General features: G+C 42.5%; 2 protein-coding genes across 8 annotated transcripts; one reads left to right on the forward strand and one right to left on the reverse strand.

The window, feature by feature from the left end:
- Nucleotides 1–2664: 2664 nt before the first annotated feature.
- Nucleotides 2665–7167, reverse strand: LOC131131303 (nuclear receptor-interacting protein 3-like). Of its 3 annotated transcripts, none has more exons than XM_058075901.1 (7): nucleotides 6881–7167; nucleotides 6232–6408; nucleotides 6067–6149; nucleotides 5828–5967; nucleotides 5454–5506; nucleotides 4413–4495; nucleotides 2665–3434 (listed from the first exon to the last, which is right to left on the reverse strand). In XM_058075901.1, exons 1-7 carry the CDS (start codon nucleotides 7046–7048, stop codon nucleotides 3425–3427), a joined length of 714 nt encoding a protein of 237 aa, XP_057931884.1. In that variant the 5' UTR covers nucleotides 7049–7167; the 3' UTR covers nucleotides 2665–3424. The 3 variants fall into 3 exon arrangements, with proteins under 3 accessions (XP_057931884.1, XP_057931883.1, XP_057931885.1); XM_058075900.1 differs by having other exon boundaries at nucleotides 6220–6408; XM_058075902.1 differs by lacking the exon at nucleotides 4413–4495 and having other exon boundaries at nucleotides 6220–6408.
- An 869-nt stretch (nucleotides 7168–8036) lies between these two features.
- On the forward strand, nucleotides 8037–16884 carry znf143b (zinc finger protein 143b). Of its 5 annotated transcripts, none has more exons than XM_058076065.1 (15): nucleotides 8037–8314; nucleotides 9679–9794; nucleotides 10288–10476; nucleotides 10566–10646; nucleotides 10771–10967; nucleotides 11398–11466; nucleotides 11555–11671; nucleotides 11748–11823; nucleotides 11954–12079; nucleotides 13373–13552; nucleotides 13662–13889; nucleotides 13966–14114; nucleotides 14195–14308; nucleotides 14705–14833; nucleotides 16515–16884. In XM_058076065.1, the coding sequence occupies exons 2-15, from the start codon at nucleotides 9689–9691 to the stop codon at nucleotides 16596–16598; spliced, it is 1845 nt and encodes a 614-aa protein (XP_057932048.1). In that variant the 5' UTR covers nucleotides 8037–8314; nucleotides 9679–9688; the 3' UTR covers nucleotides 16599–16884. The 5 variants fall into 5 exon arrangements, with proteins under 5 accessions (XP_057932048.1, XP_057932045.1, XP_057932047.1 ...); XM_058076062.1 differs by lacking the exon at nucleotides 8037–8314 and adding an exon at nucleotides 8349–8439; XM_058076064.1 differs by lacking the exon at nucleotides 8037–8314 and adding an exon at nucleotides 8383–8439 and having other exon boundaries at nucleotides 9682–9794.
- The last annotated feature ends 153 nt before the right edge of the window (nucleotides 16885–17037 follow it).

Here is a 17037-nt window from a genome sequence, read left to right on the forward strand (position 1 = left end):
GCTGGATCAAGAGGGTGACCCCTGGAGGCCAACAGGAAGTCAACAAAGAGCTGAAGCTGCGGTTTATTGTTTACTCATATCATTTTGCAGACAGTACAGGGTGCTGTTGCCATGGAGACCCACCTGCACAGTGGCGTGGATGTTCTTCTTTGTGCTGTGAGGCAGGTAGAGATGGGTGGACAGCAACACTGGACCGGACAGGTATTTTCCACGCTGTGCAGCGGGACTGGCTGAGCACATAAACACGAGCATATTTTAGTCTTGACACTCTGCAACCTAAGCAAACTCAAACCTTATGACCTGTTTAGGGCCCCATCACTTATTTGTTGTCTACACGCAATGCAGATTTCATCTCAATGTAATGGGGGTGGGCGGCACGGCAGACTAGTGGTTAGCGCGCAGACCTCACAGCTAAGAGACCAGGGTTCAATTCCACCCTCGGCCATCTCTGTGTGGAGTTTCCTCCCACATTCCAAAAACATGCTAGGTTAATTGGCGACTCCAAATTGTCCATAGGTATGAATGTGAGTGTGAATGGTTGTTTGTCTATATGTGCCCTGTGATTGGCTGGCGACCAGTCCGGGGTGTACCCCGCCTCTCGCCCAGGGACAGCTGGGATTGGCTCCAGCACCCCCGCGGTAGATAACGTTTTGTATTGCTTCTTTTTGTCATTTTTTCTTAAAGGGGACGTGTTATGCTTTTTCACCTATAAATGTAGTCAGAATGTTGTATTCTTATGTTAAACGATGCTAAAGTTTCAGCTAATGAGGTTTGAGCATTTGGAAGTGAGCCCTGAAAAATGTTTGGGATGGCTCTGAACGCTCGGTTTCAGAGTTTTTTTATAACACCGACTCACTGTGACATCACAGTCTGATTACTTGCGAAAAATAGTGGGCAACACTGATGCTTCCTGCTACATCTTCTTATTCTCTGACAGACCTATTGTGTATGAAGTGCGGGAAACACTGCCGTACCTGGTCTAGGCCACCGTGCTGATTGACAGGAATTAAATAACAGCTCCCCCCTGTGGTGAGAGTCAGACCGTGCAGGTAGTCTCTTGTGTGGACGTCCAGTTGATCTCCATCATCCAGCAGGTGAAGGATGTTGATGGGCCTACCAGCTGCTAAGTCAGGCAGCGCCCTCAGGGCAGCTGCCGCCTGGTCGGCCAAGGTGGTGCTTAACAGCTGAACCGCTTGGCATGATGGGTCTGCGAAAGCCAGCGTCAGGGCGGACAGGAAGTCCTTTCCTGGGCCGCAAGTGATGGAGCAAATCCAGGACAGGGCTGTGTACACGGAGTGGGCAGTGCAGGGGCGCATGTAGGGGGACCAGCAGCTTACCTGTCATGGGGGGGTCGGCAAAATCAGACCCCCACAGAAGAACACTTTGGAACGACACCTTGATTCTTACCTTTCCTGAGAAGGAGACAATGTTGAAGAGCGAGTCCCTGTGGGAAGATTTGCTCACAAGCGTCTGGATCAGAAGCTCCTTCACAGACTCCAGACCAGCTTGCATGTCGGCTGAACAGTTCAACACAAACGTGGTGTTACCGCCTGGCTGACCCATGGCCAGTGTAGCCAGTGTCGACTGCCTGGACGCCATTGTTGACCAAAAGCACATATCTTCCATACAAATATTCTGCCAAAAAATGGAAGTCAAAATATTTGTTACTGTTGCATCCTTCCATTTTTCACTATGTGGACACCCTTGGGTTATAGTATTGATAATGTCCTAAATTAAATGAGTGGTGGTCATCCATTAAAATGGAAGTACGTTGACGTAAAATGTGAATATTTTCCCACCGGAAAATGTCTTTCTCTCAGTCAGCTGCTGACGACAAGCCTCTCCTTCCCTGTCTTGTTGACTGTCGTCCATGGAAACGCCACTCAAGTCTTCTCCAAAGCCACTCACTCCAAATGCTGTTGACGAGCATTTCTCATCACTACGGTAACGCCAGTTAGGTCGGTCATGCCTGTCTGGGATGGACCCTCATCGTCTCAGCTCTCATTAGTATGAAATTAATTTAGCCTGGCCCACTTTCACAGCAGACCAGAATAGCACAGACACAACCAGTCCAACATTTTTATTTCATTTCCATTGCTGAACTCTGCTACATTCCAGTGTCATGTATTGAGTTTGTAAAAAGCAGCATCCTCAATGCAATGCAATTGTGCTAAGCTTATCACCAATAAATAAACAATGCTTTGCCCTAATACAGGGGTGTCCACGCAGGGCCGCATACTGAAATATTTAATATTTAACATTTTCTAAAACCAATCCAAGGTACAATACACCTCCACATATTTGTGCATTTGTTTATCTGCTTTAAATTGTAAATTATTCATCTTTGCAGAGGCTATGAATCCAAACAGGGCGCTCAACTCACTCAAAATTTTCCAGCAGGAAGACGCTTTGACAAGACATGATGTTGTCTAAGTACAATGCTGTATACTGTACTGTACGCCTGTAATTATTTATTATTGTGTCAACCTGAATTTAAAATGTGTTTAAAGACTATTAAAGTATTAAAAATAGGTATGGAAGACGTGGGGTTTCATCGAGATGGCTCCTCTCACGAGTAGACCGAGACAGCCACTGTCTTTCTTCCACTGTAGAAATAATGACAAAAACTACAAATAGAACAGGAAATAATCAACAAAGTAAGAGTAATTTTAGTACAACTATAAAAAGTATATTTTAATTAATGCAATTCATTCCCTCACAAATAATTAATGACAGAGGACGCCTTTCATGGTAAAAAAAATAATCAAAGCGACTCCAAATATGACTGGAAATAATCCACAAAGTTAGAGAAATGTTAGTAAAACCATGCAGATGAATGTGTATTTTAATTCATGTGATTGCTTCTCTTACAAATAATCCATGAGAGCGAGAGGTAAAAATAAAACGACTCCAAATATGACTGGAAATAACCCACAAAGTAAAGATAGATTTCATTAAAAGGAACGAAAGGGTCACTGAATTAATGCAATTGCTTCTCTCAAAAATAATTAATGACAACTGCAGCCTTTTTACGGTAAGAATAATCAAAATGACTCCACAAAATAATCTACCAAGTCAAGGAAATAGCAGTAATGCAGCAGAGTAGAAGTGATGGGACAAGCAAGCAGGCTGTACTTTGGGGACCCCTGTACTACTTTACAGTTTACAGCACAAAAACCTTTTACATTTTTGTGTATACTGTGTCAAAAAATGATCTGCTTGAACAGAAACTCTCTAATGCCAAAGTAGCAACACATGTACTTAACTGCTTGCAATGCTACATGTAAAGAACATTACTGAGTGCATTTGTCAATATCGCCATCAATCTCAAACTGTGACAAGAATGCTGATGATTTCAGTGGCGTTAAGCATTCAAAGTGCTACACAGGCAGGAAACGATTCTATTGCTGCTGATGCCTTTGGTTTACACGTTTCTGCAGAGAGATAAGCAGAACAAGGAAGCCCGTCATCAACTTCAGCCAATCACAAAGCACATATAGACAAACAACCATTCACACTCACATTCATACCTATGGACAATTTGGAGTCGCCAATTAACCTAGCATGTTTTTGGAATGTGGGAGGAAACCGGAGTACCCGGAGAAAAACCACGCATGCACAGGGAGAACACAGAGATGCCCAAGCAGGGAATCAAACCCAGGTCTTTTTCCTGATCTCCTGACTATGTGGCTTACAAGCTAACCACTCGTTCACCATGCCGGCCGGCCACCATCATTCTGATTATTATTATTGTTGTTTTTATTATCATTCCACTCCCCATTGTCTCATTCTGCTTTAAAGAACATTCCATTCGTTTTTCTGTCGTTCTTCGTAGGAAGGACAGTTGACTTGGAATTTCTTAACAAAAATGAATAGGAAGACTGAAAAACTCCAGTGTTTCCTCAGGGGGGGTCCTCCACACAGGGGGATGTGTCGGGTCTGCTGAGGGGGTGCCATCCTTGGGTCCCTTCGACCCAGCCAGCTGGGGGTTCCTCCCTTTGATGTGGGGATCCACCCGTCTGTCAGAGTCGGGGGGCCTGGGTGCTGGTCCCCCGATGGCACGGCCTGCGGCTCCTCCCAGTGTGGACGGCCCCACCCCATCCCATGTCTCCCGAATGTGTATTATTGTGTGTGTTTGTGTGTGTGTGTGTCTAGTATGGAGGGTGGGAGGGAGGGGCTTTCTTTGTAATTGTTTTTCCTCTTAATTCTGGTAATTGTTTTTAATTCTGTAAAGCACTTTGTGTTGCATGTCTTTGCATTTGATTTGATTTGAAAATAATCGAAAAATCCTGAAAAAAAAAATTGGCAACAGTACATCCATTAGAATACATGCAAGTGAATCGGGATTCAATTTACTTTTGTTTGTGCAGCCCTGATGCATGTCCTAAAACATTTCTAAAACGACATCTTACCTTTCTGTCTTTTTCAAAAAGTGAACTTGCTCCCTGGTGGTTCGCCCAAAGGTGAAGGTCTGGCTCTCAGTGTCAATCACACACTGCAAAAATCATCATCTTTTGTTGTGGTATCAGTCTTTAAATGTTTGTCTTTTCCCTAGTCCTCAAACCACACACATGCTCGTGACTACACTCACTTGTGACTACACTCGCTCGTGACTACACTCACATACACTCACAGAGCACACAACCTCAACTCATCTTGATTTTCAATGGCCTATTCATTCATTCATTACTGCTTATCCTCACAAGAGTTGCGGGGGTGCTGGAGCCTATCCCATATGTGCCAATCACAGGGCACATATAGACAAACAACCATTCACACTCACATTCATACCTGTGGACAATTTGGAGTCGCCAATTAACCTAGCATGTTTTTGGAATGTGGGAGGAAACCGGAGTACCTGGAGAAAACCCACGCATGCACAAGGAGAACATGCAAACTCCACACAGAGATGCCCGAGGGTGGAATCGAACTTGGGTCTCCTAGCTGTGAGGCCTGCTCGCTAACCACCTGACAAAATTCCTATTGAAATTCAATTCAACAATTTCCTTGTTAGCTCCCACATCTTTGCTGTGCTGTCATGTTTCACATAAGGATTGTGGACGATGGGCAAAATTTAAAAAAAGTGACACATGAACACATATTTTGTTCCCTATTCTGAGAGAAAACAAAATAGCGTGAGCCAGCTAAGATGTCATGGGAGGTACCTATTTTCACGCTAACTTATTTTCTCTTTTTATTATACACAGAAAAGGGAAATAAATATGTGTTCATGTTTGACATGATTGTGGATAATGGGCTCCACACTCGGTTTTCCTTTAAGAACTGCTACTACTTCCACATTTCTCAATGAATTCAAACCATCCCCACACCCAAATATTTAGCTCTAATATTCACAAAAAAAGCATTTCAGCTTCAGCATTCACACACAATTTCGACACAATTTTCATTCTGCAGGTCAAGTCATCAAGTGCATTACATGCTTAGTAAATCACCTTGAGTGACTTTAACGTCTTGCTGCCCAGACACATCAGTGGCTTGTTGCTTTCTGCAGAAAAAGATAAAGTCTGTATTAGTGAGGAACAAATACACCTATGGACAATTTGGAATTGCCAATTAACCTAACATGTTTTTGGAATGTGGGAGGAAACCGGAGTACCTGGAGAAAACCCACACACGCATGGGGAGAACATGCAAACTCCACTCAGAGATGCCTGAGCGAAGAATCTAACCCGGGTCTATGTTGTGTGGCCTCCGCACTAACCACTCAACCACCGTGCAGCCCAATTAAATAATATATGATACTATTTTGATTGATATATTAATTGTGAGAGAGAGAGAACAATCTGTTCTAATGACTGGTCCTCACCTACGACAGCAAAGGAGCAGTTGATCTTCATTTGGCCGATGGTGATGCTGAGCTCCTGGATGGAAGCATCCATGTGAAGCTTACGCTGGAAGGGGAAGGCGTCCGTCTCCAGTTTGTTCTCCTCCATCAGTTCCTTCACACTTGAACAGCAGAGACATAAAGAGATGACGTGAATGACTACAAGTCATCTTTCCTTCAAATAAAAATAACTTTATGCGAGGACAGAAAGTAACACTCACCCTAATCTCTCCACAGTCGCTGAGGACATTAGATTCAGTTTGCAGCCCGTGTCAATCAACACATGGACCTCCTGCCCTAAACACTGGATGGACACACAGACACACACAGAGCAGGTAAAATGGCTTAGTAATGTCTGCACGAGAACTCCACACCTCATCAGTCACCTTGCAGGCCACGTAGATGAAGTCATCCTCGTCTGGATCTTCCTTGTCGAGCGACTTTGAGTGATTGCGCTTCAGGAGGAAGTTGTTATTGCCTGGTGACAGCCCGTATCCGCCCAACCTTCCCCGCGACGACAACTTGGCCTCCAGCAGCCGCTTCTGGAGGATGTGATGCGGCTGCTACAAGGACAGCAAGCGCTTTCAAATCATCCATCCATCATGAGACAAATATTGAAGATGACATCATGTTGACTACGAGGACAATAAAAGACAACTTGATGCAGTTTGAAGTCATCTACATGAAAATTATGCAAATTTCAACAATATAAATTCATATATTATACTCATTGATCACTACCAACGTAATGCTAAATCTCTACAGTGTTTACTAATTAATTATGCATTTCAAACTTTTATCACTGTATTTATGTATACATTTATATTTAATGGCATTACTTATTTTATGCATTATTACCTCTATTCCTATTTTATTGCGCTTATATTACACTTAATATTTTTTCCCACATACACTGCACAAGTTCACAAGTTACTGTCAGTTTCCTCCTCTTCCTATTTGCTTTTAAAATATTTCATTTATAAATTTCGGTTTATACAAATGTTTACATGACAGTGAAATATAAAGTATCCCCACCCCTTGCTTGGATGTTCCAAGCTTTTTGAGTCCGTCCAAAGGCAGCAGGTCCGCCGAGTCTTTGTGAAGGAACTGGACCGCCTGTTTCAGCCTCCTCTGCTGCCTGAGCCTCGCAGCATCCAGGATGCCGGACTCTTCGCGGTTCTCCGGCCGCATCCCACTAAACATGTCGTCTTCGACGTGTGCGTGTTCTGTTTGTGCGGAGCTGCGAAGAGATCCCTCAGGGATGTCTCAAGTTGACGCAAGTTAATGTCAGTGAGGACGAGGACAATTCACCTATCGTTAAGTGTGGATGTTCGAAGCACAACTTCCGGTAGTGGTGTGTTTATTCTACATTCCAAAGCATTGCTGCAGATACGCCACTTTCAACTAACGTGCTCGTTTTAAAACATTACAAGGCAGTGTGTACCCAGAGATAACAAACAAATGTCGATTTTTGTATGTATTTTTTCTTTATTTTGACAGGTTCATCACACAACATCCGGTTTGCTTCTTCGCTTCAAGTGTGACGACAGGCAATGACGCCATTAATACTACTTCATGATTCCTGTGGAAATCATTTTTTGCCGTTTATTTACTTCCAATACACGGAAAATTTTAATTTGATTGGATTTTTTTTAATCTCAGCGAATAGAATAGAAAGAAGTAAAACTGTTTGTATATCTTTTACATTTTCTTGAGGGAATACGAACTTTTAAAACGAAATAAAGCACAAGCACAATTACCTCAGTAGACCATTGTGACTCATTTTATTTTCAGAATTATACTACCTTTCATTTCGGCCTATATTGTAGTTTGTATTTGCATTTACTTTATTACAGTATAGTTTGGCAAAGCAGCAAGACAACACATCATCTTACTACTAGAAACATCAAAACAGATTGCATGGCTAAAAAATGTTTTAAATGTTCTAATATATTTGTGCAGCCATTTTGTATGTTTATAATGCAAGTGTGCCTCATGTTTTGCCCTGTCTTGTAACATTCCACTGACGTTGAGTCAGTGGTAAACCTACGTGTCTTTAGAAATTGAGCCATTGAAGAAAGTATTTAGTTGCAATGATGTGTTAGTCGTGTCAGACTGCATTGCCCACACTGCCCTTGTTTTTTTTTTTACCCACACAGCCCTGTTTCCAACATGGACGCCCAAACGGCTCCCCGCTCTTGCGGGATTTATACCAACAGACTGAAAGCCACATTCCCAAGACAAACACGTCTCCCGGTTCACAATCGGCGGCTGTTGTGCCTTTGAAGTGTCTTCTAGGGCAACGTTAAAGTCGAAAAGTCACACCGACAATAACGAACGCGACGCAGAATGGCGCCCATCAGTGGCCCGCGAACATGTATGGCTGCAATACTTCCGTCCGTGTGTGGGATAAGCGTTGGTCATAGCCAATAGGAGGCATCCCTGCCAGCGTTTGCAAATCAGAATTTGGTAAGTAGGAGTAGGCGGGCCCTCTTGCGATGATGCTAATGCTGTCATACACGTTCCCGGTGGGAGTGTTTCCTGCACTGGTGCATGGTGGTCGAACAGGAGGAATTGTTGGAAATTTTTCGGAGGTTAGTATATAAATTGGTTTTTACCCAGTGTGCAGTGTTCCTACAGCCGTCACCCGGGTAGAGGGTGTGGCTGTTGGCGATCGGGAGCTGTTCTCGTGGACTAGGATTGTCTTATAGCAGCGTTTAAAATGTTTGACAGTCTGGTGATGAAAATGCTTATGTTATCAATAATTAGCTTCTTGTTGTTGCTGCTCTGATAGAATTAGTGTGGAAGCTTCATCACCGCTGTTAGCTCGTCTTTTAGCACTTTAGCCTCAACAACTGAGCAACGGGACACTGACTTGAACACACTTTAGTAATAATATGGTCGACTTGTTACACATCAACGTCAACTTGTTTGTAAGGCACGTCTTCAAAGTCGCGACAGCACTTAGCTGCCGCAGTTAGCGTGGAGGCTAACTCGTCACTATGCTTCAGCTGTTGACGAAAACAAAAGTTATTTACGTTTTAATGGGACGTTTTTTTTAGGGTTATTTATATGTAACACGAAAAACGTAGCAGAAAATGGGTGATTCATACATAAAATTGAGTTTTCAAATATTAAAGTAGCACATTTTATAGCTGTGACTGCATCATTATCATTGATATCAAGTTTACAAACGGCTTTTTAGGTCACTAAAACGCAACATTTAACAGTACTTGCTAGAGGTAGGCGAAACTGAGAATTTCGGCATTGATCCGCTACCACATAAATATAGGGACCGTATTGCCAATACCGATATACGGAAAATGTTCAAGATCGTTGGATGACTGTGATGGTGCCTTGGGTTTCTTGATCATGATTATACTGTGGCCCACGGCGGCAAATGCCATCGTCCAAAGGCTTCAAACAGAAATGGTCCAACAACACACAAACACCATAAAAAATATGCAGCAGGAAAATGCTGCAATCACATGAATGGTGCAGGATTAAAAAACAAAAAACAAATGCAAAAGAAAAATGCTGCAAATACAAAAAAAAAACTCTCAAAACAACCCAGTGAGAGAAATGCTGCAAGTCAAAGCAGGAAGTTAGCCAGTGAAAAGGGGTGCTAGACTTGAGCAATATTTCTCTTTAAACGCTTTACAGCAACCAATTTTTAAGAGTTAACAAATATACCTTTGGGAATTCTTGTGTGGAAGCTTCATAGGAAGGTCCTGAACATCACAACAGCAGTAAAACATGTAAAACTTGTGTTTATGCATTTTTTAAAATATACTTATATATGACACTCATTCATTGGATGTGTGTGCTTGCAGCAGCTGAAGCATGCTCTTGGCCCAGATAAACCGGGACTCCCAGGGAATGACGGAGTTTCACGATGCCAACGGGCAGCCGGTCACACTCTGTCTGACCGAAGCGGTGGCAGTGGCGGGTGAGCTTCCTCTTTGTGTTCACTTAGTCAAATTTTGTCTCCCACATACTCTTTGTGCTGTGCCATGTACAGTGGAGCCATGTAGCAGTGACGTCTCCTGGTAGAGCGCGCACACCTCCTACAAGGCTTATCTTAATACTGTGTTGAGAAGAAAAAGCAGGAGGCTGAGCCATTTGTAAACCTAAAAAAAATACACTGATTGGCCTCCAGCTTGTTGTAATTGATGTGCAATGCATTACAGTGGCAAGTTGTTGCCATCATTTAACATTTATCAGTTGTACAGGCAATGTTTTAACCTGTCACAAGTCAGATCCATTAGTGTTTGAAGTAAAATTATGGACCTCAGACCACAAGGAACACACAGAAGACATTCTTCTTCTATTATTTTGATTTATATTATTATCTTAATAAATTATCTACAGTCTCTATATGATGTTTTTTCTTAAATAAAATAGTAATTAGTGGCCAATTAAATGTCTCCTATCGTTCCCAGATGGCGATCAGATGGATACCATGGACACGGTGAGCCTGCAGGCGGTCACTCTGGCGGATGGCTCCACCGCCTACATTCAACACGACTCCAAGCCAGCCTTCTCTGACGCACAGATCATGGATGGCCAGGTGATCCAGCTGGAGGACGGCTCGGCAGCATACGTCCAGCATGTGTCCATGCCCAAAACAGGTGAAACCCCCGTCACCAATGAGCTCATTAGGTTTATCTCTGTAAGACTATGCTGAGGTGCTAAGAAAAAAAACGTTTGGATATTGAAGGAGGGGAGAGTTTACAGCTGGAAGATGGACAAGCAGTTCAACTGGAAGACGGAACGACAGCCTTCATTCACACACCCAAAGGTATGAACAAATGTGTTAGCGTGTGTTAATTGTTCAAGTCATCATTGACACTGTGTTTTATTTTATTGTATTGTACCATACCAAATTTCCAAGTACTATCTCTAAATAGTGAAATTCTTGGCAGAAACGTACGAGCAAGGCAGCCTGCAGGAAGTGCAGCTGGAGGATGGCAGCACGGCCTACATTCAGCACACTGTGCACATGCCTCAGCCCAACACCATCCTGGCCATCCAGGCTGACGGCACTATCGCTGACCTGCAGGCCGAGGCCGCCGCCATTGACCCAGAGACTATCAGCGTGCTGGAGCAGTACACCACCAAGGTAAAAGGATGTCTTTCACACTGTCGCATATCTGTATCATTTGGGTTTTCTTTTCGGTTGATAATGATATTGGGCTGAGCTGCAATCACAAACGCACAAGTGTGCATACACACATGCACATACATGCACACACAAATTAACTTAACCTTCTTGAGTGCACAAGCCCCCCTCAAAATATAGGGAAAATGTTGCTTTATATATTTTTTTAATTCTGAAAGTTTGTGAAATCAAACTGTGGATGAGCCATTGCAATACTGTCAACTACACTTGAATGCAGGATTGTATAGGTGTATCATTATTAGCCCAATCTACCTGAACCCATAAACATGTGTGTCCAAACCTAACCATAGTGGAGCAATCACATTTTGGTAGACCTAGGCGAAACACTGACAGAGCTGAGCTATTTACAGAAGATGTCATTTGTCCTCAGGTGGAGAACATTGAGAACCCGTTGGTTCCCTTTGGGACAGTGGAAGCAGACAACGGCGTGCACATGCGGGTAAAACACACCCCTCCAGTTCCATTAAACACTTCCTCCTCTGTCTGGTTGCCATGTTGGAGTCACACTGGTGTTCCTTGCCTGTCAGATTGTATTACAGGGTCAAGAGAATAGGACGGCCAGGGTCGCTAATGTCGGTGAGAAGTCATTCCGCTGTGAACATGATGGCTGTGGAAAGTTGTACACGACTGCCCATCATCTCAAGGTCAGTGTGGGGTTTTATCGTTTGTCAATTAGACTTTGACACAGTCAGAAAACCTCATTCATGTGTGTTGGCACAGGTACACGAGCGTTCCCACACTGGAGACAAACCATACGTGTGCGACTATCCAGGATGTGGCAAAAAGTTTGCAACAGGTATGTTATTAGTGATGTAAATCTTTCTGTGATAGATGATTGGATTCAAATCTAGACACACAGGTTACGATGCGAGTTATCATACCTCACATGTAATGAATAATAACATGTGAATGTGAATTGTTTGCAGGGTATGGGCTCAAGAGTCACTCACGTACGCACACTGGGGAGAAGCCGTATAGATGTCAGGAGATCAACTGCTGCAAGTCCTTCAAAACATCTGGAGACCTTCAAAAGCACACGCGCACACACACAGGTACCAAAGCATCTATACAGAATTACAACCATATTTAGGGCTGTGTCTCAGTTGGCATATTTCCTCACTGGGTGAAAACAATGTAATACATAAGGCACACATAACTGTGGCGCTGTAAAAAGACACACAGAACCACGTGACACTCCAAACCATAGATGGACAACAAACACATGTCCCTATGTCCGCCGTCGTCCATTTTTCAAGGCTTATCTACATTTACGATGAAGTGGAATTACATTTGCAAGTCATTTTGGCGTCTAAGACTGCAAAATATCAGGAGAATGTAGACTGGGGTCATGCCAGTTGAAATATTCTGATATTTTGTTGGCTTGTAGTCAAAGCTCACTTCTGAGCTCACTTCATATAGCAGCAATTTGCTCGTCTACATGGAAAAGACAAGCCGGCATTTTCAGATTCTGTTTCTGATGAAAGGCTGAAACGATGTACAGTACAGGCCAAAAGTTTGCACACTCCTTCTCATTCAATGTGTTGTCATTTTCACGGCTGTTTATGTTGTATATTCTCAAAACTATGAATAAAAAACAGTGTGAAATAATTAAATATGTCTTATATTTACATATATACATATGTCTTTTATATATTTTTTTGTGCTGCAAACACCTGGTGTTCTCTCCGTGAGCTTCATGAGGAAGTCGTCTGAAGTGGTTTTCACTTCACATGTGCCTTGTCAGGGTTACTCAGTGGAATATCTTGCCTTATTAATGGGCTCGGGACCATCTCTTGTGTTGTGTGTGTGTGTGTGTCCACACTTTTGGCCTGTATTATAATACTTTGCTGTTTTGACTTGAAACGTTTCATGTGGGCAGCCCCTGAGGAGCACAGCAAAGTGCACTGTGAGGACTCTTGATACATAGCAGCAGGGGAAGGACTACCAAAAAATATTGACGGGGTGTTGACAGCCTCGTTCGAGGCACGGGGTACACACAAGTGAGATAAAGTCAGAACAAATAAATTTTTTATGATTGTGGGGCGGAATATGCTTTTATAAGCTGATCCAAATGTTGGCGATAATGCTCTGATGAGTACTTGAAATTCAGCATTAAAAAGGAGAAGACGTGTGTAAATATTGCATTTGTCATTTCCAGTAAGTGTGCAACAACTCACAGTATGTATTTGCAACACTACTGTAAAAATTGGTGCTCTTGCAAATAAAGTACACAGCATCTGCAGTCAATGAAGTATCCATTTGAGACACAGCGCATATACCCACACACCTAAATATCTTCTGTTAAACCTTGTGTCACAGATTTGTGTATCTGTTTGGTGTTCCAGGAGAGAAGCCGTTCAAGTGTCCAGTAGAAGGATGCGGCAGGTCCTTCACCACCTCCAACATCCGAAAAGTTCACATCCGCACGCACACGGGAGAGCGGCCATACTATTGCTCTGAGCCCAGCTGTGGGCGCTCTTTCGCCAGCGCCACCAACTACAAAAACCATATGAGGATCCACACAGGTAGCTTCGTCTTGACTGGAAACAGCAACTGCCACCACTGATGTGAACAATGTTTTGTTTTGGTCCATAAGGAAGAGATGTCTTCACGTCTTGCTTTTTCCTTTTGCAGGGGAGAAACCATATGTGTGCACTGTGCCTGGCTGTGAGAAGCGCTTCACAGAATACTCCAGCCTTTACAAACACCATGTGGTCCACACACCATGCAAGCCTTACAACTGCAACCACTGCGGGAAGACCTACAAGCAGATCTCCACCCTGGCCATGCACAAGCGGACGGCCCACAACGATACAGAGCCTATCGAAGAGGAGCAAGAAGCGTACTTTGAACCGCCCACTGGTCAGTGGAAGTGGAGTAAATGGTACATTGACAGTGAAGATGATTTGTATATTTAAAAGTCTTCTGCTAATCTCAGATGCCATTGATGACCCCAACGTGAGCTACACCACAACTGTGGTCGGGGGAGAGGACTCGGGCTCCGAGCAGGTTCCAGTGGAGAGCTCAGACGTGGTTGGTCAGCAACATGTTGCCTTGGTAACACAGGCGGATGGAACGCAACAGCAGGTAGTGGCATGCAGCCCTGTGTTTTTATTTAAAGTCACGTTGTGTTGGTGTGCTCAACTCTTTGTGTTCTCTTTCATCAGGTCAGTATCTCTGAAGCTGATTTACAAGCCATGGGGGGCACGATCACCATGGTAACGCAAGAAGGCACCACCATAACCATCCCAACCCATGAACTGACAACGCAAGGTGCTCAGGTACAAATAAATGTTTTTGTTTAAATCTAAAATCGTGGTAATGTATTTCGCTATCTGGTGGCTCACTTGCACTGAAATGTTAGAAACGAGCAACTGTTTGCATCCGAAGTGCGGACAGGGAAATAATAAAATGTATTATTAGACAATACACTAATAACTATGTGCTTTGTGTAAAAAAGCTTGGATCTCAATGTTTTATTCAAATAGCTTTGCATATATTGTTGATTTGTATTTATTTATTTTTTTTAGAAGAAAATGTTTAAAATTATGGGTATCATACAGAAGATTAATTTAGAGCACATTTAAGTGGAAAAGTATTCGTATTTTTATCGCAATTAATGTTTTTATTTTATGATGATGATGCTTTTCCTGACCCCACTACGCTGTCACCCTCAGGTGGCCATCATGACACCCGGCATGACGTCGTTTGAAACTGTGGAGGAGGCTGCCTACAGCCAAGAGACTGAAGACCTCCATCCTGTCACTTTGTTGGCCACCTCCAATGGCACTCACATCGCTGTGCAGGTTGGTAGAGCCATGTTGAAGACTACTTCCTTTCATGGTTGTTCACCTTCAGGAAATATTTTAAGAATTTAACAAACCGCTGGTCTATTGCTTTTGCAAATATCATATTTTTTATTCCTTCTTGTTTTTGTGTTCACGCTCATTCATGTTCTGTCAACTTATTATACTCCAGTGGCATGCTTAATGCGCAAGCCAACTGCTGAGCTAAGTTAGACATTGCTACTATTTATGATATTGTTAGCATGCTATTTCTGTGTGTTTCGTGGACTGCATATAGCTGAGATGTAGTGTTGCTGTGCATTTGTTTATGTTGCAAACTACTAGCTTCATAAACATGGCAGTAGAGTAGGTGAATATCATTAATAATTCATAATAACATAACGTAACTCGGTTTCAAAAAGGTTGGTGACCCCGGTGACAAACAGAAATGCAAATAAAAACAATAAGTGGATATTTTTGCCCTTAATGCTAAGTACATTTTACTGCATTTAATGATGCTGGGAAATCCCTTTTAAAATTCACTCAAAACATGTAAATTCATATTAAATGACGCAAGTCCTCATTGCTCATCATAAAACGGTTCAAGTCTGATTCAAATAATCTGCTATTAAAGGATCCATCCATCTTCTGTGCCGCGTATCCTCACTAGGTTTGCGGGGGTATGCTGGAGCCTATCCCAGCTGATTTCAGGCGCAAATTAAATAAAGCACTATATGTAAAAATGTCATGCAGCTGTACTGCGCATGCAGTACTAAATCCTGAAGAGGTGGAGGTGTGCGTAAACTGGAAGGTGCTTCTTGTCACTGATGTCCTCCTGCAGATGAAAAGCCAGAACTCATCAGGTGGTGATCAAGCTTTTGCAGCAAAGTATCAGAATTTTTCCAAGAGAAAGAAAGGCTGCATGCACTTCATATACAAACAAGTTACCACCACCAATAATTTGTCGATTTTTAAAGTAAATAAATGGGTCTCAGAAATATCCAACAATTCAGAACAATTTTTAACCAAAGTGATTCTCTTTTTTTGGTTGTCCTCTTAACCAACTTAAGCAACCTGTATTAACATAAAAAAACTCTAAAGCATTCAGTGCATGTCATTGTGATACTCAGAGTTTCTATCAAGACCAGAGATCCGTTTATGTTAAATGTGCAGTATAACATATTGGCAGGCGGGGTCCAGCTCAGGGGGTGTCATTCTGTTGATGGTGATTTGATGAGGGATCAAACTGAACCGAAACCACAAGAAATGTCTTGCATGTTATCTAAGCTAGTTTCCTCTGTACGCTACTGCTGTTCTGACTAACTATATTTAATCACTACCACGTCAAATTTTTGTATTGCCTTAAAATACATTCACTATGATCTACAAACACAACATTCCGTAGTATGACTGGGCAATAAGAATTTAGCTTCATATTATCTAAATGTCCTGAGGCCTGCAGTCACATCAAAACTTGCAGTTTTTGTCACCCTTTGTTTACCCTGAAAAACCTAGTTGCCATTTACTTTCTCCTCCTTCTGTTATGCTAATTACAAAGCAAACGCCATGGTGCATCTTCATGGTCATCAATTGGAATTGATGCATTTAACTCCAATTGTTTTTTCCTCTGATTAAGCCCACAGATTTAATCAATTTGTTTTAATGATTTCAGTACATAATTGTGTTGTTTTGATCCGAACAGCTCAGTGATCAGCCCTCGTTGGAGGAAGCCATCAGGATAGCTTCAAGAATTCAGCAAGGAGAGTCGCCTGGCCTGGATGATTGACGCGACATGCCATGGATCATGACTCAAATCAACTAAAGAGAACTTAGAAGTCTTCCTTCTCTGCAAAATAACTGTTTTTAAGTGTACATAGGATTTTGATAACTGGACTATTTTGTCTTTCAACCAAACAGATGATTGGATGAGGGGACATGCTTTCTCATGATCATGCACAGTGCAGGGTACAGCAAATGATATTTCTAATTAAAAAAAAATCACTCTTGGTTGAGCTGTACTTCATTTTGGAACGTTGCTGCTCTATAAACTGCTATAAAAATATTTTGTAATACATTATGTCCTATTTGTGAGCAACTATACATTTCTACTATAACCTGATAAGTATATAGTAGGTATGTTTTCTGTTCCAGGCGTCGTACGTGACGACGTCATCACTGGCATCACTTCCATTTCTGGCACGCCCACTTTTCAGATTTTCGAGGTG

Source organism: Doryrhamphus excisus, chromosome 6 (assembly GCF_030265055.1).
Source record: "Doryrhamphus excisus isolate RoL2022-K1 chromosome 6, RoL_Dexc_1.0, whole genome shotgun sequence".
Classification (NCBI taxonomy): domain Eukaryota; kingdom Metazoa; phylum Chordata; class Actinopteri; order Syngnathiformes; family Syngnathidae; genus Doryrhamphus; species Doryrhamphus excisus.

Coding starts and splice junctions, on each gene's coding strand:
- LOC131131303 (XM_058075900.1), bottom strand. CDS start 7,048: ATGTTTAGTGGGATGCGGCCGGAGAACCGCGAAGAGTCCGGCATCCTG. Junction 6,150..6,219: donor CCTGCAAGGTGACTGATGAG/GTGTGGAGTTCT, acceptor GTGTCCATCCAG/TGTTTAGGGCAGGAGGTCCA. Junction 5,507..5,827: donor CTGCTCCTTTGCTGTCGTAG/GTGAGGACCAGT, acceptor CTTTTTCTGCAG/AAAGCAACAAGCCACTGATG.
- znf143b (XM_058076065.1), top strand. CDS start 9,689: ATGCTCTTGGCCCAGATAAACCGGGACTCCCAGGGAATGACGGAGTTT. Junction 14,115..14,194: donor CGGATGGAACGCAACAGCAG/GTAGTGGCATGC, acceptor CTCTTTCATCAG/GTCAGTATCTCTGAAGCTGA. Junction 14,309..14,704: donor TGACAACGCAAGGTGCTCAG/GTACAAATAAAT, acceptor TGTCACCCTCAG/GTGGCCATCATGACACCCGG.